This window comes from Palaemon carinicauda, chromosome 5 (assembly GCF_036898095.1).
Source record: "Palaemon carinicauda isolate YSFRI2023 chromosome 5, ASM3689809v2, whole genome shotgun sequence".
In the NCBI taxonomy this organism is placed as follows: Eukaryota; Metazoa; Arthropoda; class Malacostraca; order Decapoda; family Palaemonidae; genus Palaemon; species Palaemon carinicauda.
The window spans coordinates 178537780-178565109 of record NC_090729.1 but is presented as its reverse complement, the minus strand read 5'-3'; the positions used below and the strand labels follow the sequence as shown (position 1 = coordinate 178565109).

The 27330-nt window shown below is 44.9% G+C and overlaps 1 protein-coding gene across 4 annotated transcripts in view; it reads right to left on the bottom strand.

The window, feature by feature from the left end:
* Positions 1-27330, bottom strand: part of Ate1 (arginyltransferase 1) — a 114780-nt gene that overhangs the window by 28429 nt on the left and 59021 nt on the right. For all 4 annotated transcript variants that reach the window (XM_068374391.1, XM_068374389.1, XM_068374390.1 and 1 more), the window contains exons 2-6: positions 9027-9153; positions 8350-8468; positions 7881-7991; positions 4320-4484; positions 3785-3996 (exon numbers count right to left, since the gene is read on the bottom strand). In XM_068374391.1, coding sequence (XP_068230492.1) covers positions 3785-3996; positions 4320-4484; positions 7881-7991; positions 8350-8468; positions 9027-9153 — 734 coding nt within the window. The remainder of the gene's footprint in view (positions 1-3784; positions 3997-4319; positions 4485-7880; positions 7992-8349; positions 8469-9026; positions 9154-27330) is intronic.

Here is a 27330-nt window from a genome sequence, read left to right as displayed (position 1 = left end):
GTTATTGCCATTTACTGTCAAATGTTCTCAATACTGTACTAAAGGCAAAAATCTATTGAAAGGAAAGAAAATGGGAAATTTTTAGTTTTACTGTATACATCAATATAAACCCAGGCTTCAAAATGTATAACAATAAACTTCCGAGACTTATATAAAACTGCACATGGGGATTTGAAATATATACATAATTGCTTTCTACAATTGGAATGAAAAATAAAAACTAAGTACAATAGGATTTTCACAAGAAATACAAATACTGTAAAGGTAATTTTTGGTATTACTAACATTCAAGTATTTTCAACTATGACAGAAAACAAATAAAAAGCCCTATTCCAATAAACGTTTACTACAGTACTCTAACATTAAAAAAAGTTAAGGTCATCTAAATATGTGAGCTATAGCAAAACATTTGCAGTAGCTTGTAACAATCTATGTAACATTGAACCTGTTTTCCTTTAGCCTATCATACTGTTACCAAATATGAACTACCTTGCTACTGACAATAACTTTTTGAGTAGATGGTGAATGATGATTGCCAAAAAGAAAAGCCCACTCACAACTCTGTTTTATGCTCGAGGAAATAAGTTGTATTGGGTAATAAGATTAGAGGGATCAAAGAAGAGAAAGCACACATTTTTTATAAATTCACAAGGAGTGATAAAGTTTTACAAATAATTTTATTACATAAACAATAGCTTTAGCGCTATTTTGAGAATTGCCAGTTATGGAACCACAATTCATTTGTGTACCTGGAATTTCACAAACATCTCAAGTTGTTTGGGATGGAAGAATAAAGATACACTATGCAACATAAGCTATGAATACCTATCATGAACCAAAATACAAAAGGGTAAAGCTTCCTCCTCTGTCTAGCATAAGATTGTTATTAAGTATTTTGATAGAACACTAAAATCATATATCTACCCTGCATAAGACTTATAAAAGAATGTGGGTATGAGAAAGTTTAAAAGTTGAACAACTTGGAAGGGGCACAAAGAAAACAGATGGACAGTGAGTAAAAAGGGCAAGTACTGCCTTGAATGTACTGCACTAGGTGCAAAAAAGATTCAAGATCAATAAATAAAATTGATACATTGCTGTATTTTATTGAGAAAAAGTTCATATGCCGAGATACAGAAAAGCAACAATAATGAGCGTAAGAGGAATTCGTGTTTAGACAAAATGAACATCCAGTGCAAGTTTAACAATGAATGCTCTGAAGGGGGGAGAGCCATTTCATATAATCTCTGCTTAGCCTTCAAGCTTTCTTGATATTCTACGTCTGGTAATTGGTTTCATGCAATACGTCATGTAATGACTGGCTCAGCAATTCATAAGGGGTTTAGGGAAGAGATATAAATGAATGGTCATGTGACTGTTTTCAAGGCTTCTGGAAGTTGGCTTTTTCAAATCAAATTTTGGGATGGTCTCACCAACTGTGACTCAAGGCAAAGTTCTGCAAACTTAAAAAAAAAGGTACTAATATGTTTAGGAAGTATTTTACTTAAATTTGGGCTACAAGCATTCAATTAATGGCTCTTCAATCAATACCACTGACGTATTTTTACTACTTTGTATCTACGAACACCATGTGAGTAGTCATAAAAGTAATTACCTAGCCAAAAACATTTTGTCCATAGCATTGACTAAACAAGGAGAGTTTACCCCTAAAGGAATGCAGGAACTTGAAGGATGTCCTTTCCATAACCTACAAGATATTTCTCATTATGTAATTCAGCAAAATAAGACAAATTACATGACATGAAAACAATGTCATAACAATGAGAAAAATCCTGATGTGATCGAAGTCCAATACGATACTTGGATTCACAAAAATATGAACAAAGGAAGGACTATGAAAAAGTGATAAAGCTGTTAGATGAAGAATGAATTCCTAAAGTAACAACATTCACCAGCTACTCTATTAATTATCACCAAAATAAAGGCAGTTTGAATTCAGCAAAGGCATTTTCTTAAAAAATTAGTGAATAAAGTTCTCAACAGTAGTTTGCAATAGCTTTTGAATTAACACAATGAGATTAAAGATATTAACTCAAAGCCATATATATATATATATGCTTCTCCTTTAATTTTTTTCTAAAATATAAATACCTCTCTCTCTCATTAGGATAAACTCGGAAAGATTTCTTTTCGAAAACTTCTTTATGTATCTCCATTATATTTACCATTATGACGTTTAACTATTGTTACTCGATATAATGGATCTGAGGAATTTTAAATTAGAATAGAAATTAAAACTAATGAAAGAGCCTATGAGGTCATACTCTGGTTTCTGAGTGCTAACAGGTCTATTAATCCTGTACATTAAATAGTATGTATTCAATATCCAATCAAACATAGTTCGCACTTGATGGCTACATTGAAAATAAATATGACAATTAAACATTAACCTAGTATATAAGCTAGCTTCCTTTTTCATATGTCGATTATATTTTTAATTCGTAGATCAAATAATTACTTATTTTTAATGGATGAACTATATACTCATTATTTCACCAATAATAACATTCTTTCACAATGATAAAAATATACTGAATGTTCCAAAGAATGTACAATAAAACAAAATAATGAAGGATGCATTTTAAGATACTGTATTTGATTAAACAGACCTAAAATTAAATTAGTACTTAAAATAAAACTAAGTATCACATACTTCACCTTACAAAAAAACCTGAAGGAAGTACTAAAAGTTTTAATTTTCATTTATCAAATATAAATCTCTTTTTATACTTATGCTTAATGGCTAGAAGTGCTAGTTACCAAGATGAAAATATCAAGTCATTCTCTCAAGTGAGTATCACAGTTGATATAGGACCCTCTTCACTTGATACACTGGTCATTTGCTGCCTTATCATGTTCATGCAACTATACAAAATACTAATCATAGGTCCCAGCAAGAGATATGAATTCAGGGAAAAAATGGGGCATGAGATTCAGTTGCAGAAATGGTTGGCAGGCTGCTTATAAATTCAATGGACAATACAAAAATATGTGTCACGTGGGCTAACGATTAAATACACTCTTTGTGGGTTGTACAATTGAGAATTATTTGAACTAGACTCATTACTTTACAGTCTTATATCAGATAATAAATTTCAGATATCAATTATTGGCAATAAAATTTTCCAATGTAGCTAAAGTTAAGTTGTTTCTCAAAGCATAAAATTTGGTTTAAAGCAATAAGTTCAAAATAAACATATCTGTTACATAATTAAGCTATTTTCCATTCAACAAATTAAATTCATTTGAAGGTACTGTATGAGTTATTTCTTGAAGTAACCTTATAATACAACACAGTTTACCATGACTTAGCTCAAAATTTCCATATTACAGTACTACTGTAACTGGGATTATACAGGTATATAATACCATGTCTTTTTTTGTATAATAACACCTGCAAACAAAAATGCAGTGCTGTATACACTTCATTAATTTTGAAGATGAACAGAGGTGATAAAAAAAAAAAAAATCAATTACAGAGAACAAAGGCTCATTAGCAGTGCAGATACTCATCTAGGATAATGAAAAAAAAATTCATCAAGGAGAGACTAGGATAATGAAAAAATATTAATCTAGGAAAGACTAGGATAATGAATAAAATAATCAGTAGGATTATAAAACTGTACAATTCCAGCCATTATGCATATGTTAAAAAGGTCTGACACTTATTTGGACACAAAACCTACAGTATCACATTTATGAAAACCACTACTTTAGTGGCTTGAAACTCTAGTTCTGTTATAAACATATAATAAACCCTTACCTCTAATTTGTGTGCTGGAGATTCTGGAAGGGACTCGTTCAAAAAATCCTCTAGAGATTTTGGAGTATTATTTGTAGGTTTGGATTTGATCCCCTCCATTAAGGACTCACCTCTCCTTAATGCTTCCTCTCTCTGCTTCGCTAACTTTGCTTCTCTACGCTCGAGTCGGATAAGTTTTGATTTTCTGCAAGGTGGTTTACTTGGATCTGGTCCTATGAACAGAAAATAAAATCATCTCTTTATTAACAATAAAAATTCAATGGCAAACAGCATACCAAAATCAAACCTTGTCTTTCAGACAAGAGGTCAGTCAAAGCTGCATATTGATATTTGTTGATCTCCAGTATCTAACACATGAACTGCCAAGAAATCTTATTTAAGTTTCTATTCATTCTTCCCAGGTACTAAATGAATAATCTTTATAGAAAAAAATTACCATCATTAATATATTTTCTTCAAAAATTTAAATCTAAAAACAAATGAAGTTTTCCAAGAGTCAAAACTTTCCCCTCTTCCATAAACAAAAGAAACTTACCAACTGTTTTACGGGGTGATTTAGGAGACAAGTTATTAATGCCATTGTTTCTTACTACTTTTGGTGAATTCTGTGAAGGCGAGGATGTGTCACCACGATCGCCGACTTCGGAAACCTTATCACTAACGCTGTGGTTGGACTCTCTTGCACTTGCAGTGCATGTTCCTGATGAAAGGTGGGAGTATACAATTCATAGAATCATCAACAGATTTTAAAAAAATATATCATACGTAGTTGATCATAACTATAATACAAATGGTTCATGTGGCTATGAATTTCATTTCTTTACATGGGGAAACCCTCACAAAGAAAAATATTGTAATAATAGAACCCACAAGAGATCCTGAATTATATTTAAACAGTAAAAGTTCCTGATTAATTTTTCAGCACTTTTCCTTATGTCAGTCTGACTACACTCAAATTTTCTTGATTACCTGCTCGTTATCATTACTAGCATTAGCCTTTTCTCCTTTATGTTAATCCAGCCAGAGCCAAAAATCCTTTCTTTAGGATAGGCCATTAAATAAATCAATTTTCTTTTGGTTAGGCAGCCTAAAATTAAATTCCTATTTTTGGATTAGGCAGACTGAAAATAAATTCCATTCTTTAGGTAACTATAATTGATAGGAGCTTGAATTCCGAGGTAAAATACTTAAACCAATGACTAATTGTCTGTATGACTTTTGTCATCAACTAAAATCTTAGTTACATTACAAAAATATTGTTTCACAGATAACTCCATACTTAGACGTATAGTACATAATTAATCCTCAGGGACTATAGTGCTTATATCCCACTGTATCTAGGAACTAATCATTACATACCGCCAACCCAACAGGTAGAGCTACCTTCACTTCAACCTTTGAATAAGGCCTTAAAGAGTGGTTGCAACAGGCAAAGTAACTTTCAAGGGGACCAGCCAGAAAGCCAATATATAGGGGTATGGGGGAAAATTGCAAAATCTTGAAAAAATTCACTGAGCTTCGTATGGTAATGAAGAATTTATAAATTAAATATTTTGTCAAAATTGCTCTTACTTTCATAGTTACAGGGTAATTAGTAAAAGTAACTAAGAAAATGCAGTATTTCTTCTGTTATAAATTTTGATCATTATTACATTTTAATGTAAAAAATTGTGAGCAATGGCATCTGTATAGATTCCATGAATCACCAGACAGAAAGTTATGATTACAGCCTTCATTACTAGCACAAACCTCAAAGAGTAAATGTTTGAGTTTGAGTTTGACCTCAGACATTCGCTTGCTTTTAAGTCTTGTTTTTCTTGGTTTTGGCAAGAATTTCATCATGTCAAAGAGGAAAAGACAATATCAATATCTAGCTAACATAAGGAAGAAAATTTGCTCTAATAAGAGTTCAGAAGTGGGTAATATCGGTGATATTAGCAGAGTTAGTGAAGAAGAGCGTATTGTGGATGAAAGAGCTACCGTCTTGCTTGACAGGAGCCTGAAGAAGCAAGATATTGAGCTAAGGGATCTTCATCTATGATTAAATTATGATTCATAACATTATTTGGTTCATAAATATCCGAAAAGGAACATGAAATTCATAATAATCATGATTTATTAATACTGTCTGTAAAAATAAAGAAAAACTTTGAACGCCCTATCTCAAAACAACTTATTGACCTTAAAATTCTATCTTCTCACTTAGTTTTAAAGATATAGCATTGAAATTTAATATATAAGTTAGAAAGACATTATTAAACAATCAAATAATTCAGCCCTTTTTTTCCATCAGGTCTATACGTATAAGGTAGTAATCCCAGGTCTTAATATTAAGTATCAAGGAATTTGAAAAACACTTTTTCAGGATAAATCACCCTGGCGTTGCAAAAACGAAGGCCAGAGGCAAAAATCCTATGCAGTTTGGAGATGTCCTAAGTAACCTTATTAAGTGGTATGAATATCAAATTCCTGTCCTTAAAAAACGGCATTTGCCCAAAGACCCCCTCAAGGTCACAGGTTCGTATGAAAAGGTAAAATACAAATTGATTAAAATTTGTTCATATACATGGTACAAAGCTTTGACACTTGAAAGGAGACAACCTTAGGAGGGCAGAGGTCCTTAAATCTAAACTGGCTGGTTTACTGACACGGGAAATGTCAGCATACTTTGGTCCTGTAAAAGGAGCTAGTGTCACAACTCTTGTCAACCTCCCAGCTACCTGAGTAAAGCGATGTCACAGATGTTAGGCTCAACCCCCACTAGGGACAAGTGGACGGTCAAAGAGGAATCTGTATCCTTCTGGATAAGTGTGTCCAAATGTAAGGCATTAATGTATAAGAGAAAAGGGTATGCATAAATTATACATATCCTTCCATTCTCATAGGAGGATGGGAGATAAACTTCAATACAAACAAAATGTAAAGAAAATGTACTCAGTCGAGTAGCTCACCTACATCGATCATCAGGTGCAGCTCCAAAATAGTTTGAATGCTGAACACAAAAGGGGAAGAAGAAATAAGTGTAAATCAAGCCAAGTAGGCCACTGAAAAGTACGTCTGTACAAGACGGCAGGCGAAATCAATGTAAAGGTAGCTCAACCTGCTGGTGGGTGGGGCTTAGCAGCCACCCAACCGTGTTTAACTGGTTAAAAGCTTAACGGGCATTCCAGCTTAGCTTCTATTGAAGGTCAAGTTTGTATTATGCATAGGAAAAATTAATTATGTTATGTGAAGTATTACTACTAATTTAATATTTTCCAATTATTGGTCTTCAAAAATCCTAGATACTACTTTCTTAAATAACAATTAATTGTCCATTGTCTGCAGACTTGCTCTACATAGGTAAAACCTAACATTGTGCTTTCTATTTGTAATTTTGATTGTACACGATTTCATTGTAAAAAATAAAAGTACATTTGTTAATCATACACTCTCTATTCACTTTAATGCTGAGACTCGAGATAAAGAAAACCTCCAGATAGCTGTCTGGGATAAAAGGTCCGATTGAAAGCTTTTACAATCAAGATCAGTAATCCGTAATTGTTTGTAAAAAATAATTGATAACAAAGGGACTAACAGTACTATCTATTACAACAGACTAAATCCTGGAAGGTCCATGTTACTGTAAATAACGCTTGGGAAAAATTAAAGCTAATTTAGCTAGGAATATCTAAGAATAGATTTGGTAACAGTAAAGTAGTCACAGAAAAAGCTTGGTTGTTACGCAAGTGAAGCTGGGGATCCAACAGCTAGCACTAACCCTGTTGCAAAATAGCTAGCAGACAATCTTCTAATGGTTACACGAGAGTGGAATTAAGAATTGTGACAACCACCATTGTCAACGACTTAAATGATTGAAATGTACAACAAACATATAGCAATGATATATATTATCACTAAAGTAATATATTTCCAAAAGAATTATAACTTATCTAAAAATTAAATTATTAATACTACAACAGTATAGGAATAACTCATTCTTCTCATAAAACTCCAGCTACTGGCAGATTAAGATTCTTTATCCCTTTAAATCTTTCTTGGCACTACATTCTACAAAAACACTGAAACAAAAAGACTTACTCATAATGTCCATTACCTTTGGCATTCTCAATAGCAACAGGTGACACAGAAACCATAGACAAATCTGTGGTAGTATCAAACTTGGGTTTTACATATTCTTGGTTTCCTGTGGGACTTACACATTGTTCTGAAAAGATAAGCGATGGGTTTCTGGGAATTGTACACAAAGATTTTATTCATATTAGATTTAGTAAGCTTTATCTCTAAATAATATGAATTACTGCATTTAATTTTTGTTCTGCAATATATTTCATCCAAACCCTATAGGGTGGATATACATACTTCGAGGAGGGTGATGCTCACATGTGCAGTGATCTAGTTTTAAGACTATAATAATTGACAAGTGCTGTTCTACACAGATTATTGATTGATTTAAAGTTTTCTGGCATCCTGACATCTAAGGACATTGACACCGATCTACACACGTTGGTATCTTCAAAAAAAAAAAAATTTTATAAGCCAATGAATATAGAATAAAACCTCACCATTGTCCGAAGTTTTCCCTCCTCCTTCAAGTTTTACATCTCCATGGCTAAGATATCGATGAAACCTTTTCAAAACCTTCTTCTGTCCTTTGGTTAACTTGACTTCTGTAGCGTTACATCTGGCAATAAACCATTATCACATTAAATTGTTATAAATAGCTTGAGCAGACCATGCACATGTGTATCAGAATTACTGTAGTACAGTACAGTATTAATGTTCACAAAATTTATATACAGTACAGTACATGTAAAATACCAACTTCTAAAAATGAAAAGATAAAAATACACTGCCAGTATATAAGTTTTTACTTGACTTCGGACTGCCTTTTGATTGTACAGTAGTAACAGAAACTACATAAAACTTATCAAATAGTTTTCAATTCCTGGATATAGATACGACTATCAAAAAATTAATTCTCTGGTCACTACGACTCCATAAAATTTTGCTAACTAACAAGACAACCAAATTGTCAATTTAGCACTCCATGAATGAAAAAAAAAATGTATAGGATAAATATTTAACTGAATAGGCCACACTAATGCTTTTCTAAAAGCACAAGTTTCTTCCATTCCCAATAAGCTTCAATTATTCAATCTGCGGATATTTTAGTCTGCTCATAAAAAAAAAAAAAACTACACCAAATTCAACTTGTTATATGGGAGTAAACAATACTTACTTAATGGTATACAAGGGACAGCAAGTCTTATTCATGGTTGGCTTGTAACAGTATTTACCACTTCGCCGCCATCCTCTATCTATGAGATCTTGGTAATCCCCCACAGCCATTCTATGAGCCCACATACCTGTTATGAATCAATATCGTAATAAAAATGTGTTTCTCAGAATAAGCTGCAATTTATCAAAGCAGATCCAAAATTACCATACAGTATTCCAACTCTATCATATACAGTATCAACAGTTGTCTGTGATCTTAACTTTCAAAGCACACTGGACTGTCCCTAAAACTTTACAGGCCAATATGTACAGTGCTGTATATGGGCAATTGAGCGGTCCAGGGACCCGATATCCTGATTGGAGGTACATCTTACGTTAACTTTAATTAAGGAATGTTAGGAATATTCACAAACTGTATTGTATTTATAAAAGTATCACATGACATATGCATTTTCCAAAACATTAGATGGTTGCCACTTGCCAGTCAGTAGAGTACTGTATTATAAAGCTCAAAATATGAATTATTATTGTATTGGATACAGTACTAAAACCAAAAAAATTATTTTAGTATAAAGTGCAGTATGAAATTCAGAGAACTGTTAATGTCTTAATTTCAGAAAGTGGCTGTAATTAGCTAAATGCATTGTTGAAAAGATATATTAAGAGCAAAATCACAAATTTTAAGTCATTTGTATTTTTCCTAACATACTTACCGAGAACTACTTTCTTAGGAGGTACCTGGAATCTCCTCTCAACCGACCAGAGTTTTGTGTAGTCTACCCTACTTCCGTTTTCTGTGGTGACTAACTCAGGCGTAAGGAGAACGTGCCCTGAGGGTAGTCCTGGGCTAGGTCGGAGTTAGCTTGTGTCTCGCTCGCCAGTAAGTTACTGGATGGTACAAAAGGTCTTCAAGGTCAGTAAGGCACTCGGGGAAGGTAGGGTGGGCCCTTACCCGAAAGTAGTTCTTGGTAAGTATGTTAGGAAAAATACAAATTACTTAAAATTTGTGATTTGTTCCAACAGAGACTTACCTCGAACTACTTTCTTAGGAGACTTACACTTTAGGAGGTGGGAGTGTCTTCCTGAACTTCAGACCAAGCTAACCGGACGTCCAGGAACCTAGATGGGAAGTAGGTTGCAATATATATATGGAAAACGAAACGTAGGGAAAACTACACAAAGAGCTCATGTTAGTGTCTAAGTACTTACCCTTTAAAAAATTCCATGATGCTGAGTCCTGTGGCGAAGTTGTAGAGACGTGTCTTCTTCGGGTTGTATGTGGGGTTATCTCCGAGTAGGGAAAGGAAAAAAGGGAAAAGGGTGAAAGGGAACGTACATGTGTCTCTTGGGTTTGCTATCCACGATTGTACCTGGGGCTTCACCGTTAAATCGTTTGGAGCGCGGAGATGACTGTCCCAATAGAGAAACCGTCTAAAGACCTCCTCGAGCAATCCTTGAGGTAATGCGTTGTGAAGGTCGACTGGTTCGACCAGGTGCCTGCTCTAAGGATCTGGCCCACCGCCATGTTCCTCTCAAAAGCCAGAGAAGTACTTAGACCCCTAATGTCATGGGGCCTGGGATTACTTGGTAGGGGCAGGCCCTCATCAGTATAGGCCCTGACAATAACCCGTCTCAGCCAAAAGGAAATGGTATTCTTAGATACCTACTTTTTCTATACACCCGTAGAGACAAAAAGATTTTTGATACCAGGGCGGAGATGGGCAGTCCTCTCAAGGTATTTTCTCACGGCACGGACGGGGCACAACTTCAAATCTTCTGGATTCCCTGTCCTAGGGATAGCCGGCATTGAAAAACCCTCGAACTTAGGGTCCCAGACCGCTGGATTCTGTGTCTTTGCTACGAAAGAAGGGACGAACTTGAGGGAGACAAGAAGACCGTCTTGAGAGTGAGATCCCTGTCCACTATGTTCTTCAGGGGTTCAAACGGCGGCCCACTTAACATTTTCAATACCCTTGCCATGTCCCACTGCGGCACCCTGGAGGCTTGCGGAGGGCATGCTTGTTCGAAGCTCCTGATGAGCATAGAGATGTGCCTAGAGGAGCCCAGATCAATGCCCTTCAGAAGGAAGACTTGGCCCAAGGCTGCACGGACTCCTTTGATGGCCGGAATTGACATGCCCACTTCGTCTCCGAGATGCACTAGAAAATACGCAATATCTGGGACCGAGGCTTTTCGAGGCTTGATGTTCTTTGAGGCACACCATTTCGTAAAAGTAGCCCATTTTGCTTGGTAGACCACTGCTGAAGACCGTCTCAGAGAACGTGACATCTTCTATGCAGTACCTGTTGAATATCCTTCCTTCCTCAGGAGCTGCTCGATAGTCTCCAGGCATGAAGGCGAAGAGACTGAGGATTGTCGTGGAACCTTTGGAAGTGTGGGTGCCGTAGAAGGTCTGGCCTGTCGGGCAGAGGCCACGGGGAAGACATGCCAGGTCTCTTAGATCCGCGAACCACTCCCTCTCCGGCCACCAGGGCGCTACCAAAGTCATCTTTAAGTTTCGAGCCGTCCGTACTCTGTTGAGCACTTGCCTGATCAATACGAAGGGGGGAAAAGCGTACACGTCGAGGTTGTCCCATTTGTGTTGAAAAGCATCTTCCAACACCGCCTTTGGGTCTGGGACAGGAGAACAAAATATGTGGAGTTGTGCGTTCAGTCTGGTTGCAAAGAGATCCATCACCGGCGAGCCCCATTTTTGAATGATGAGTCCGGCTACTTCTGGGAGGAGGGACCACTCTGTTCCCACTACTTGTCTCATTGTGCTGAGCCCGTCGGCTAGGACGTTCTTTTTGCCTGGAATGAACCTTGCTGAAATCACGATCTGTTCCGACTCGGCCCAATCCAGGATCTCCAAAGTGAGATCGCACAACTCCTTCGATTTTAGACCTCCGTGTTTCTTTATGTACGCTACTACAGTGGCATTGTCGCACATCAACGCCACTGTGTTTCCCCTCAGAAGATCTACGAACTGTAGGCAAGCTTCTCGGACTGCCTTCATCTCTAGGACGTTGATGTGCTGACCTTTCTCCTCATCCGTCCAAGTTCCTCTCGTTGACTCGTTGAGGAGATGTGGCCCCCACCCCTCTTTAGAGGCGTCCGTGAACAGAAGCATCTCGGGAGGCTCGGTTGCGAAGGGCATCCCCTTGAGGGTATTCGACCGACCCAGCCACCACTCCAGGGAGTGTATTGTCTCCGGCAGGACGGGAATTAACTTGTAGGGCGAGTCCACTTGGTTCCAGAGCCCCATTGGACGCTCCTGAGTCTGAGCCTCCCTTGGGAAACGAGTTTCTCCAATGACACTAGGTGCCCTATTAACCTTTGCCAGTCTTTGGCTCTCCTGGGTTGTCTCGAAAGGAAAGGCAGGAGGATCCGTTCCAGGTCGTTCAACCGTTCCTCCGACGGAAAGGCATCATACCCAAGTAAGTCATCCTGGTGGAGGGAGACAGATTCTATTTCTCCACGTTGATCGTGATACCCAGATCCTCGCAGAATTGAATCAGTTTTACTTCTTGCTCCTTCAAAACTTCCTCTGAGGAGGAAATGAGTAACCAGTCGTCCAGGTATCGATTGAGGCGAATACCCCGCTCGTGAGCCCACACAGAAACTGTCGTGAAGACTCCGTGAATACCTGGGGAGCTGTTGACAAACCGAAGCAGAGGGTCTTGAACTGCAGGATCTGGGAACCCCACTTCACCCGGAGAAACTTCCTGCTTGAGGGGTGGATCGGGATTTGAAAGTATGCGTCCTTGAGGTCTATGGACATCATGAAGTCCCCTTCCCTCAAGGACTGCAGGACCGACTTCGGGGTGTCCATTTTGAAGTCCGTCTTGCAAACAAACTTGTTGAGGGCTGACAGGCCTATCACCGGTCTCCAACCCCCTGTCGCTTTCTCCACCAGAAAAAGACGACTGTAGAAGCCTGGGCCCGGATGTAGGACCATTTCCACCGCACCTTTCTCCAACATAGTGGAAACTTCCTCCTGAAGGGCCGCCCTCTTCGAGGGGTCCTTGGGTGCTAGCCACTCCGCCAGACTGGCTGCGATCAAAGGTGGAGGTTCTGTTAGGAACGGGAGTCTGTACCCTTCTTTCAGTACGGATACTGTCCAGGGCTCCGCACCGTGGGCACTCCATGTTTGCCAAAAATGTCTGAGGCATCCTCCAACCTGAGGCTTGGGCAGGAGTAGGGGGCCTCCCACTCTATCTCCTTCTGGAGGAGCGGCCTGAACGCCCTCTCCTGGACGCTGAGTAGGCCGTCCTAAAAGAGGCAGACGCTGCTGGGGCTCCTCTACGGGGGGGCTGCGGTGGTTGAGCAAAAGAGGTAGATGGAGCGTCTCTCCTCGTCTGGCTAGGAGAGGCACGAGAAGTAGAGGGGCCATCCGATGACGACGTCCTGTAAGTGGGCCTCCTCACGGAGTGAGATCTGGGTGCACCAACTTCCTTCCTTTTCAAGACCTTTTCCATGATCTCCTCCAGCTGTTTCAACGCAAACAGGGAGTCACCCCACACAGGCTGGCTCCTCAAAGCCCTTGCCTCTCTGTCAAGGATTTTCCGGGAAAGCTTGGCTAAGACCGTATTCCTTCTCCTAAGCACCCAGTTGGCTGACAGGGCAAGAGACTGGAAAGTCAGGAACTTTAAGGTCTTTCCCCCGGAGATGATGAGTTCCTTCAGGAGTTCTTGGTTCGCAGGGTCTGTCAAGTCGTAGGTGGCTTGAACACCTACCAGAGTGGAGGCCCACCAGTCCAACCAGGAGGCGACGTGGACTAAGTCCTTGGACATCTCCTCCATCATCGAAGCCTCCGACTGTGAAAAACAAATCGGGGCTGACGCGGCTCTGTCCTCCGGGGCACCCTGACTCAACACTTCAAGGGAAGACTCCATTTTGCAGGCTCCCGGTCGCTGCCCCTCTGGCACATAAAACCTACTCTGGGACCTTAGTCCCTGGAGTAACTTTGAGGAACTCTGGGACTTGGGGGCTTCGGCATTGCCCGCCATAACCTTGTCCACTTGGGGGCGGCCCAGGACCAAATCCCTGGCCACAGGCAGCGCCAGGGAGGGTTTCTGCTGCACGGGGGCCTCCATCAGACGATTAAGGCTGGAACGCCAGGCATCCTCGTCGGAGAGAACAGGTTCCTCAATCCGGTGATGCCTCCGTATGAGACCTAACACCCTCCGATATGCCGAGTCCTCGGTTGGGGAACCTTCACTGTCGCCAGCAACTCCCTCCGTCTGAGGCCGAGGCACCCCCACCTATCGCTGTGGCTCGGACTCGACGAGCACCTCCCTGTGGTGGTGGTAACAGTCTGTGCCGACGGGAACCTCCGAATTAGACCTGGGTGTCGGGACGGGAATTGCCGTATCGGCGAGGACTTCCGTCCGTAATATGTCTTTGGGCAAAGAGGGCGAGACTTCCGTGGGCTGGCCCGACGGAGGAAGCCGTCCCTGCGAGTCCATTGGCCGAGTCAACTGTGCTGACCCGACGAGGCTGCCCGTCCGGAAACGCGACTCCCCCCGCTGGGCGGGTTGAGCCGGAAGCTTCGCGGCCTTACGCCTACCTGAAGAGGTCTTCTCGCTCTGTTCCTTACGAGGGTCATACTTATGCCTGGCAGAGAGCCTCCGTGGAGAACCGTCTCTAGGCCGGCGAATCGGAGAACGCGGGAAATCGTCGAAGTCCTCGACCCTCCTGCGGGGAACGAAGACACATTCACCTTTGGGGGACCTACTCCTCCTGTACTTCCTCCTCGGGGACCTGGAACGTCTTCTGCTATACCTTGAACGTGACCTCGAACGGGAGCGCCTGCTCCTGGATCTCTCCCTCCTCCAACAGCGCCTCCTCCTCGCTTCACCCTCCGAAGAGAACGATGAGCCGGCCTCCGAAGACCCCGACGATACTGCATAACCCGACCGACGGGCAGACTCGAGGGCAACGGAGGTCTTCGCGAACTGTTGAGTTCCGGAGGTCGAAGGTTGCAAAAACGAGTCAGGAACCGCCGACAGAGGGGCTGGAAGGGAGGTCGGCTGCACCACGCTGAGGAACCAGGAATCTAGGCCATCCTCCATCCTCAACGGGGACCTACCTGGAGTTTTCGGGAGCTTCCATCCGAAGGGTTCCCCTACCGTCGAGTCCAACCTATGCTGGACGCCATCAGCTGCTGAGGTACCTGAAACGCAGGCCCAAGACGCGGGCGAAGAGACAGGGACAGTATTACTCCTCATGGGGTCATCGGAGGAGACGTGCCCCCCAATCACAAGGGCAGAGTCCCCAAGACCCCCAGACAAAGCACTTTCAGGCCCCCCACTAGCCTGTGAAGATTCAGCAACCCCCACATCATGAATATTAGACTCTTGGGGAAGAGCTATCGGCACCTTCCCTGCAACGGACTTACCTCGTCCCCTACCCTGGGTAGGGGAAGAAGGAACAGAAACCTCGTCAGACCTCCCACTGGGCGCCGGCAAAGGCGAAGAGATGCTCGCCTTCCTGGGGGACCGTTTAGAGGACTTCTTTTTCTTTGTGCTAAAACGAACCCACTGGATCTCACTCCAATTCACACACTCCGGGCACGTATCCGCCGGCGAGCACACTTTACCCCTACAGGAAGAGCAAAGGGAATGCGGGTCAACCTCCAGCTTGGATAGGAACGCTCCACACAACTTCCCGGCTCTAGGCCCAGGACAACGGCGGGTCTGCCCCATCACAACACAAAACCACAAGACACAGGAACGCAGGGAAAGGATAAGAAATACACTTGGGGAAGCACAAGGGAATCACGCGAACACGCGAGAACGCAAGGGAAAGCACAGAGATACCACGCGGAAACCACGTGGGACACACGTGTCGGAGACACAAAGGATCGCAAGAGAATGGAGAGCGACGGGATGGTATCACCACGCGACCAGAGAACTTACTGACGAGCGAGACCCAAGCTAACTCCGACCTAGCTCAGGACTACCCTCAGGGCATGTTCTCCTTACGCCTGAGTTAGTCCCCACAGAAAACGGGAGTAGGATAGACTACACAAAACTCTGGTCGGTTGAGAGGAGATTCCAGGTACCTCCTAAGAAAGTAGTTCGAGGTAAGTCTCTGTGTTGGAACAATATGCATTAACACTGCACTGGATATAATCTTTTGGCTCTTATAATAAATAGTAAATAAAGACCAGAATGACAATTTTTTAAAAAGCTATTTGTATTTTTTCTAATTTTACAAAACTGAGTCCTTTAATTATAGGTGATGAAAACACCGAAAGCTGGAACACGGCAAACTAACCAGCGACTGAACCATGTCTGACGAAAGTTCTGCCATAGTTGGCTCTTCACGTTATCTCCTTCCTTCAGGGAAGGTGGCAGCCCGGACTACCACTGACATATTTAAATAGGAACGATTTCCATTTGTATTTGGCATGTAAACAATGTACAAACGAGCTACAAGCAAGGGGTGTGCTCTACAACGTTCACAGTGTCACACACAGGTGACGTTCATAAGTCATGGTTCTCTATATCCTCCCAAGTCTTGATCGGCTAGGAAGAGACTGATAAAGTTTGAACAGTAATTAACTGGGTCATTGAGTTTAAAATGGAAAATCTTCACTGAACAGCCTGATAGTTCTGTAAATTATACTGATAAATGAATGTAATGAGGATGGTAATATGACATCTAGTCTAATAACAGGTTGATCAAACATTCTTCAAACTAGTCAAGTTACACAACGCAATAATTACACTGATGAAAGTAATGCAATGTCTGATATAATATCAGGTCGATCGAGCATTCTACGACATTGGATATAGACATGTTAATCATGAGATGAAAAATCATAGTCTTCATGCCATTTGGGCGTTTTGACAGTCCTGGATGGCCGGCCCACGGCGAAACCAATTGGTGGGATGGGATTTGCTAGTTGGGGTGGAGCGGCTGGCGTTGAAGGTCTGACACAACTTGGTGTTGCTGGTGGGGGCAGTGGAGTTTGGTCGTTCGGCGTTGTGTGTATAAGCTGGCGAGTGTGGTTGGCCGGCTTTACAGGCGTGAGTGGGGAAGGTTGATCGACTGATGTTGGGTAATGTCGGTCAGCCAGCAGTTGTGGTTGGTCAGCAGGCGGGTCTGGCGGTGTTGATACGTGTCGGTTAGTCTCCTTCGGCTTGGTCGGGGCCGCGCTTGCGGATGGTTGAAGGGGTATGCCACCATAGGTTATATTTTGCGGCTCTGTCGGGGTCGTAACCGGTGTGAACTTTCTCAAGAATTTCCGATTGCGCAGCGATACTCGGCCCGAGCCATCAACCTTTACCACGTACTGGTCGTACTGCCTTACCTCGACGACTGTCCCGGTCCTGTCCCATTTGGTGGTATGTGGGCCAGTTTGATTCTGGATGCGAATATGGTCACCAACCCGTAGGGGTGGCAGACGGCGAGTGTGTTGTGACCAAGTGTCCATCATGCGGACATGGCGCTTGCGTAGGGCTTCTTCCCTGGATGTCAGGGTTTCGCGCCATGTGGTGTGTGGGTTGTACTTCCCAGGAAGGATAGGGATGAGATCGCGGATCGGGTGACCGAAGACGCACATGGCTGGGGAGATTCTTGTGACTGGGTCTGGAGTGTTCCTGTAGTGGAGGACTGCTTTCTGAAAGGCATCTGTGTCTAGGTCTCCATTTGTCCCCGTGTTGTTAGTAATCAGGCACTTCATCGTTTTCACTCCGATTTCTGCTCGGCAATTGCTGTGTGGAAATGCTACTGATGACAGTCGGTGGTGGACACCCCAGTCTCTCAAGAACCCACGTGTTTCGGTTGCCGTGAATTCTGGCCCACCATCGCTGGCAAGTTCCTCAGGAATTCCGTACGTGACGAATGCACGGCGCAGGTTGTCAATTAGTCCTTTAGCACCACTGGTAGACTTTGATATAAGTGGCCAGTTCGAGTATCGGTCCACAATTACCAGGTAGTGGGCGCCCTTGTGAGTGAAGTAGTCGGCACACATTGACTGGAATGGGTAAACAGGCAAGACGGGTGGGGTAGGGGGGGGGGCGGATGGTTGGGAGGGGGTCATGCGGTGGCAATCCTCACAGTTATCTCTAATCGCCTGTATGTCTGCGGTAATGCCTGGCCAGTACACTGATGCCTCTGCACGAGCAGTCATCATGGAAACACCCTGATGTGCCGAATGTAATGCGGATAGGACACCCTGGCGCAAGCACGTCGGGATGATAACACGATCTTTGAACAATGCGACACCGTCGAAGGTGATGAGCTCGTTCCGTATGTGGTAGTACGCACGGAGGTGTTGTGGCATGTCATCTTTTGATGTCGGGAACCCATGTTCGATGAGCTCTGTGAGCGCGTGAAGGGCGGGATCGCTTGCTGTAGATTCCCGTACACGGTCCCAGGTGACCGCTGGAAGGGAATCTAGGGCTGTGAGGTATGCGGGCTCTTCAATCGTGCATGTGTCACAGTCCCTCATGCGTATGCCGGCAAGGATATCGTGGAGGACGACGGTATGGAGTGGTCGCAGACTGATGCATTGTCGTCAGGGAGATACAGTTTTTCTGGGTTGGTGTCGCCTCTCGGATGACGTGAAATGGCATCAGCTGCTTTGTTGCGCATCCCTGGCACGTATACGATGCGGAAGCGGTAGCGCAGTGTCTTCTCCTTTAGGTTGCGCAGTCGGGGATTCGGGATGTCATCCAGGGATCGGTTCCCCAACACCTTTAATAGTGGCTTGTGATCTACCGCAATGACCAGGTTTGAGCAGCCGAGGACAAAGTAGCGTGATTTGTCAAGGGCATTGGCTACCGCCAGGGCTTCCCCCTCTATCGCGGCATACCTGGATTTGGCTGGGTGCGTGAAACGACTCCCGACTAGGGTCACCTTCCAACCTTCGCGGCAGCAGAATGGCTTGTCTGTTGGGCATTGGCAATGTTTTTGGAATAGCCAGAACCCGATGCCTTCTTTAGACCAATCGGTCGCAAGGCATGTCGGCTTGGTTTTGTCGAAGATGCGCACCACGTTGGTAATTTCATCTACAATGGCCTCTTTAGATGCTTGGAATGAGCTTTCAAGATCGTCGGTCCACGTAAATGCCTTGTCGGGTTTCAGTAGCTCGCGGAATGAGAGCATGCGCTCAGCCATACTGAAAGCATAAGACACTTGGTTTACTAGGCCAAACCACGATCAAGCGTCGGTAATGTTCTTCAGGCGTGGGAAGTCTGATATTGCCTGCAGGTATTTCGCACAAGGGCGCACACTGTCCATTGAGATGGTGAAGCCGGCGAATTCTACCTCGCGACAGCCAAACAAAAATTTGTGGGGATTGAGGGTGATGCCGTTTCTCCCGCAGACGTCGAGCCAAGTGACTGCCTGGTAGAAGCTTTCCTCAATAGTGTCGGCCCACAGTAATGTGTCATCAACGCATTTCGTCATGTCACGGACGTCAGATACTATCTCATCATATCGCCTTGAGTAGCCATCGCCTGACGCGGCATAGCCTTGTGGGGCGACACAGTATCGATATCTGCCCCAGGGTGTGATAAAGGTGGTCATGTGGCGGTCCTCCTTGTGCAGTGGTACACTGTGGTATCCATTCCAGGCATCGAACACTGTTTTTAGTTTCCCCCGGTGGGACACAACGGGCCTGATGAAAGGGCGATTGGGTGTGGTGTGTTTCACGAGTGGCATGAGCATTGAGAGCCTGAAGGTCTACCGTCCTTCTAGGCTTCCCCGTCTTCTTGGCGCAGACTACCATTCTGTGGCACCATGTCACCGGCTCTCCTACGGGCACTGGCTCGATAACTCCCATTTTGACGTCTTGGTCCAGACCTGCTTTCACGGTTTCTTGCCAGTGTAACGCTACTGGAATGGGGGTGTGATGGGCAACGGGCTTAGCATCTGAGTCAACCATCAAGCGCATCGGTGGGCCCGCCATCATGGGGAGGGGCTGGTGGACGCACGTGTTGAATGTGCTGGAGGCATAAAGTTCCTTCAGGTATTGTTGAATGGCCTCCCTGTTACCTTCTGTGGCCGGCATGGGGATAGACGTAGGTTTACAGTAGGTGGGGGCGCCGTGCGCCGAGGACAATTGCATTGAGATGTCACGCCATTGTCACATTATCATTTTGCGGTGTACAATTGTCTGTGGTTGCCGCACTGCACGACATCTCACCCAGTGTGGGGAAATCTTTGGAGATTATGCCAAGATCGACGCAGGCGCTGCGTGACAAGAACACTCTGTCGGTCGAATCCGTGACATACACTATTTGCGGATCTCCGGCGTGTTCCGCAGAATCGGACGATGGCTCCCCCTAAGATGCGGATATCTTGTTTATTCGCAGCCTTCATTCTCATCGAGACCGGGAGCAGGTCCGCGGTCGTCAGTCCCATCTGCTCGATAACGTTAACCCCGACCAGACAACTCCGGCAACCGGTGTCGGCCATGGCAGGGAGTGTTGCAGGTCTTGCGTGCTTGACCGGTCTGAATCCCAGGGCGAGGTAATCCCCTGTATGGATGCTGAGTCGGAGGTTTATGAACAGCTGCGGTTGGGAGTTCCGCCTGAGCCATCTGTCGCACATGTTGTCATACAGGTGGTGATCTAGTGCTAGCAACTGTTCACCGTCGATCGTTCGGATATCTGACATGGCACACAACTCTACGAATGCTGCCGTCTGTTGTCGCATGCGTCTGTGTTGGTAGATTCAGCCACCAATTTACTCCGGCACATTCGCTCTATTTGGTTATCGCGATTACATTTGCGGCACTTTCTACTGTAAGCCGGGCACTCAGTCTTCCTGATTCGCCAGGGCGCATTCTTGCCATGGCCCTTCTCACCACAGTACCCGTAAACAGCTTGTCTGCCACCGTCACTTGCATCCGTCTGACGTGCATCACCCCTGTTTACCACGTTTTGGCGCTTGATGTGGCGATAGGAGCTGGTGACAGCCTCCGCGTCATGACTGTGGGTATCCAGCAATCGGGACGCAGACTGCTTACCAGACTCTTTCGCTTCGATGAACCTGATCGTTTCCTCCAGCGACATCTCCTGCCGCTGGTCGCTAAGTAGATCCAGCTGGATGTCCTGGTCAGCAATACCTCGTGCAAGCACATCTTTGATCACGTCGTCCGCAAAGTTTACGTTTAGTCCACATGTGCACCTCCTGACGTATTTGCATGTGTTTGCTTGGGCCTTCACGCGGGCGTGAAATGCCCGTATCGGTTCCTCGCGGCCCTGTCGCATGTTTGAGAGAGCCACCCGCGCCACCATTGCGTTCTCCCCGCGCACCGCGAGGGCTTTTATCGCACTAAGCACCGCATCCTCCGATTCGCCTGCCAGGCTCCTCCCCGCGGCGCTGGTGATGTCCTTGCGTAGGCTTTCCTCATATAATTCAAGGAGCTGTACCACAACATCATCCCCTTGGAGCCCGGTTCCCTTGCGGTATTCGCCCCAACGAGTTAGGAAATAGTCCCACTCCCCACTCGTGCCGGCCGCTGATATCGTTGGGCGCTTAAGTTTTTCAACCTTGGTGCTTGGCGGGTGGTATTGAGCTACTGGGCCCTGGGCATGAGTCGTTGTGTGTGCGTTCAGGAGCGCTGCGGTAATGATGGGCTCTGTGGATGCCTCGGTTCGATAGGTGCATCCAGGCACTGGGCAACCAATGCTTTGTGCGGCCATTTTGCTGCTTATCACTGTGAATTACCTACTAGGGAATTACTGACAGAGTGAATCACTTTAATCACTGTAAACCATTTGGATACTACTGACCTTTTGATTCCTTTTTGCTGTATTCACGTTCTCCACAGGTTTGCGGGTTTGTTCATATCGTGGTGTAGGGACACACAATCAGGTAGATCTAGTAACAGACCTAACTTGAATACACAGCAACACTGTTCTTGACAATTCCCGGTTGCATTAGACTCAAGTCCATTCACTTTAGTTATGGCCACGTTTAGTTTACCCTTGGCTGGCACTAGTCAACACATTATCACTCAGCTCGTTGCATCACTTACAATAATGTCTTTTAACAATGACTTCTCCTTTGGATCGTTTGTACATAAATAGAAACGATTTCCATTTGTATTTGGCATGTAAACAATGTACAAACGAGCTACAAGCGAGGGGTGTACTCTACAACGTTCACAGTGTCACACACAGGTGACGTTCATAAGTCATGGTTCTCTAATATTCCAAGACATGTCCCTCTTCTACACTGTCAACTATTGCAGAAGAGACCCTAGCTTGGTCCATGTCCATGGTAAAACTATGAGAAAAAAACCAGCATTTAATAGCGTTGACTGCAAAACGTGTCCATCTGCTAGGATAAGTCCGAGGATTCCTTCCCATGAAGTCAAAGAATTCTACTGATCATTGTAAATCTGGGCATAAGGATAGTTCAAGTGGATGTGAAGGGAGTTGCGATTCTCTTGGAGTCCACAGTTGAACAGTGGAAGGCATGGCCGCACCTTGAGTGACATGAAAAAGTCTCAAGAGGTATTATTATCATTATTACTTGCTAAGCTACAACCCTAATTGGAAAAGCAGAATGCTTCAAGTCCAGGGGCTCCAACTGGAAAAATAGCCCAGTGAGGAAAGGAAACAAGAAAAAATTAAATATTTTAAGAACAGTAACATTAAAATAAACATCTCCTATATAAACTATAAAAACTTTAACAAAACAAGAGGAATAGAAATAAGATAGAATAGTGTATCCTCTCCTGTAGCTTAGCGTGTAATAATGATAATAATGCCTCTGAGACTTTTCCATGTCACCCAAGGTTCCTAAATGGCCTAGGGTGAAGATGCCCATGCCTTTCACTGTAATCAAATGAATATGACACCACTGTTTCAAGGCTCAGACTTCTGCCAGGGAAAACAGAATGGTAAAAGTTTCCTGTTAGGGTGAATAACAGCTGGCGGACCCTTCTCTATTCTTTTTTGTCCGTGAACCCGCCTGCTTTCTGGAGATACAAACGATACCCAGAGGCAAAACTCTGTATCTATGTTTCTCCTGATTGAAGCATAGATGGTAAAAAATGACAAATTCGTAGATAATTTGTATTTTTCCTAACTAGGCTATTTAATAGGGGTATTACTTTCGGCGTAGCTGAAATGACGAGCCATTAGAATTTTAACGAGGGTTTACTACCCCATCGCTAGTTAGCGGGGGTACGGGAGGGTAGCTTGCTACCCCGCCCCATACACATACACACCTGTGCTTGAGCTCACTTTGCTTGGAGGTAGGACTTCAAGGGGATAGGGCTGGCGGGCAAGTTTGATTAAATAGCTAAGGTTTGTATAGTTAGGAAAAATACAAATTATCTACGAATTTGTCATTTGTTCCGTAACTGACATACAAACCACGCTATTTTATAGGGGTGACTCGCCCATTAGGAAGGGTGGAGGTCCCAGCCAGTACTGGCTTTTTGGCTTTGCACGGGGGCTCGTTATTTGAGTGTGTTAGCACTCAAAAATAAGGAGTCCCTGCACCTCGCTAGAACCTTGCTACGCAAGGAACTGCGGCCTACGCAAGCTGTGTGTGAAGGTATCATGAAGTGTGACTCGTCCTAGGAAGTTGACCTGTAGTTCTTTAGATGGAAACTTTAGGCTAGGACTCTCCCAATTCCACCTCGTCAGGGTATGGGGACATGACAGTATTAGCTTAATACTAGGAACACAAGGAAACATGGTTTACCTGCAGTGGTTTGAGGTCAGCTGTGCAGAGAACCCAGGATGCTGCTTTCCCCGAGAGGGGAAGATGAAGAAAAGAATAAGGGCTAGACAAACCTTTTCATTCATGCAGACTAAGACCGGGTAACAATGCCCTCAACCTTCTGCTACTTGTCCAATGAGCATGAGGTTTTAAACCAGCTGTTGTGCAGCCACCACAGGGCCGATAGAGAACGTATCGAGCCTCCTGTGGACAATGTCTTGCAGGTAGTGGGCTGTGAAGGTCGTCTGACGCTTCCACACCCCAACCTGAAGAACCTACGTCACCGAGAAATTCTTCTTGAAGGCCAGGGACGTAGCTACGCCCGACATCATGTGCTCTAGGGCGACGTGACGGAGGAGGGTCTGGATTCAGGGACAGATGAATCACCCTACAAATCCATGCCAAGATGGTGTTCTTGGTGACCCTCCTCTTAGTCCTCCCAGTGCTAACAAACAACGCTTGCACCTGAGGACGGACTGCAGACGTTCTTTTGAGATACTGCATACCCTCAAACTCCTTACTGGGCACAGTTGGAGATTGTCTGGGTCATCTGTTACAGAACGGAGACTCGAAATCTGGAAGGAGTCGAAACGAGGGTCCACTACCCCCGGGATTCTGAGTCTTAGTAATAAACTCACGGACAAATTTGAACGTTACCTCCCCCCATCCCCTTGAATGGGCGATGTCATACGAGAGACCATGATGTTCACTGACTCGCTTGGCCGAAGCCAAAGCTAGTAGGAACATCGTCTTCCAAGTTAGGTGGCGATCTGAAGCCTGGCGTAATACAGTATTTCATAGGGAGGTCTCTTAAGAGACCTGAGAACTCGAACCACGTTCCATGGAGGAGGTCTCACTTCCAACTAAGGGCAGGTAAGTTCGTAACTTCGTATGAGTAGGGAAAGTTCCAGCGAAGAAGAAATGTCCATTCCTTTGAGCCTGAAGGCTAGACTTAAGGCTGAGCGATAGCCTTTCACCGCCGAGACTAAAAGGCGCATTTCTTCCCGCAAATACACGAGGAACTCCGCTATTGCTGGAATAGTGGCATCAGAGATACCCCTTCCATGACACCAACCACAGAAGACTTTTCACTTTGCCTGGTAGTCAGATGTGGATGATTTTCGCAGATGTCCAGACATCCTGATTGCAACTTGTTGCGAAAATCCTCTCTCAGCGAGGAGATGCTGGATAGTCTCCAGGCGTGAAGTCGTAGCGAAACTACGGCTTTGTGGAAGATGTTGGCATGTGGTTGTCTGAGTAGATCGTGTCGCGGAGGGAGTGCTCTCGGAAGTTCCGTTAGGAGTTGCAGAAGGTCGGGAAACCATTCCGCGTGATGCCATAGCGGAGCTATGAGGGTCATTGAAAGACTGACCGATATTCTGGTCTTGTTGAGCACCTCCTCATCAGACAGAACGGGGGAAAGGCGAATACGTCGATGTTGTCCCACTGTTGTTGGAAGGCATCTTGCCAGAGCGCCTTGGGATCTGGGACTGGGGAGCAGTACAGCGGAAGCTTGAAGTTCAGAGCTGTTGCGAACAGATCCTCAGTCTGAGAACCCCACAAAGTCAGGACTTTGTTGGCTACTAGATGATCAAAAGACCACTCGGTACTCACTATCTGAGACGCTCTGCTCAGATTGTCGGCGAGCACATTCCTCTTGCCTGGAATGAAACGTGCCGATAGTGGAATCGAGTGGACTTCGGTCCATCTCAGTATCCACTGCAAGATGGGATAGCTGCTTCGAAAAGGTACCTCCTTGCTTGTTGATGTAAGCCACTACTGTGGTGTTGTCGCTCATCCTCACTACAGAGTGACCCGCCAGGTATTGTTGGAACTGTTGAAGGGCCAAGAAAATGGCCTTCATCTCTAGAAGATTTATATGGAGGCACTTTTCTGATTCTGACCACAGGCCTGAGGTCGTGTGGTGCAGAACGTGGGCCCCCCACCCTTTCTTTGAGGCATCCGAAAACAGCATCAAATCCGGGGGGAGGACGAGAAGATCCACACCTCTTCGTAGGTTCTCGTCCGTCACCCACCACAGGAGGTCCGTCCGTTCCGTAGGTCCCATAGGGATCATGACGTCCGGGAAATCGTAACCTTGATTCCACCGGGACTTGAGTCGCCACTGGAGGGATCTCATCCTGAGGCGGCCGTTGGTAACTAGACGAGCCAAAGATGAGAGGTGACCGAGGAGACGTAACCACGATTGAGCTGGAAGCTCCTCTCGTCTGAGGAAAGGGCTTGCGACCTTCCTCAGCCTATCTATACTGTCGTCTGATGGGAAGGCTTTGTGGAGATTGGTGTCTATAATCATGCCTAGGTATACCAGTCTTTGAGTGGGAAGCAGAGAGGACTTCTCGAGATTTACCCCGATCCCCAGATCCTGGCAAAGTCCCAGAAGTTTGTCTCGGTGTTGAAGAAGGGATGACGCCGAGTCTGCTAGGATCAGCCAGTCATACAGATAACGGAGGACACGGATGCCGATCCTGTGTGCCCACGAAGATATTAGGGTGAACACTCTGGTGAAAACCTGTGGTGCTGTGGAGAGACCGAAACACAGCACCATGAACTGGTACTCCTTGTTGTCTAGACTGAATCTTAAGTACTTCCTTGAAGACGGATGGACTGGGATCTGGAAGTACGCGTCCTTCAGATCCAGTGTGCACATGAAGTCTTGTGGTCTCACTGCAAGTCTGACCGTGTCTGTTATCTCTATGCAGAACAGAGTTTGTTTGAGAAACAACTTGTTCAGAGCCGAGAGGTCGATGACCGGTCTCCAGCCTCCAGACGCCTTCTTTACAAGAAAGAGTCGACTGAAGAAGCCTGGGGACCCATCGAGGACCTCTTGGAGAGCGCCCTTCTACAACATGGTCTGGACTTCTGCCCGAAGGGCTTGCCCCCTTGCTGATCCCATGGCAAGGGAGCTCAATGACACTGGATTCGTCGTCAGGGGAGGTAGAGATGTTGTGAACGGGACGCGATATCCCTGACGGATTACGGAAATCGTCCAGGAAGCGGCCCCGAGTTGCTGCCACCTGTCTGCGTAACTTTGTAGGCATCCCGCCACTGGTGGACGTGCAGGGGGACTACCAATCCTAGCGTTTGCGGCCTTGGATGCTCCCTCTAGGATTTTTCCCTCCCCTGGAGGACTTCTTGCCTTTCCTGTCCTTGACAGGAAAGGTCTTTGACACCACTGTCTTCGCTGCCGTTGTCGGTTTCGTGGTCTTGGTAGGACGGGGCTGCTGGGGCGCTGGAAGCTTATAGGGCTTGGATGTCAAAGCCCTATGTAGGAGGGAGTCTTGGAGGGACTTCCTTCACTTCTCAGCAGCATGCTCCACATCTTTAGGCTCAAACAGATTCATTCCCTCCACAGAAGAATGTCTGAGCCTGCTTTTCTTGGTGCTAGGGACCTTCTGATGGAACCTCTCAGCCACCGCATCCCGACATTTCAGGATGGTGTTCGCCCACAAGTTCGAGACTTGGTGGGCCAGAAACTCGATCGTGCGAGTGCCTGTGAGGAGGAAGATTTCCATAGCTTTCTTGGTACGTTCTTTGGAGAAATCCTCCGAATGTACTGTATCAGGATACCTAAGGTCCCTAACCAG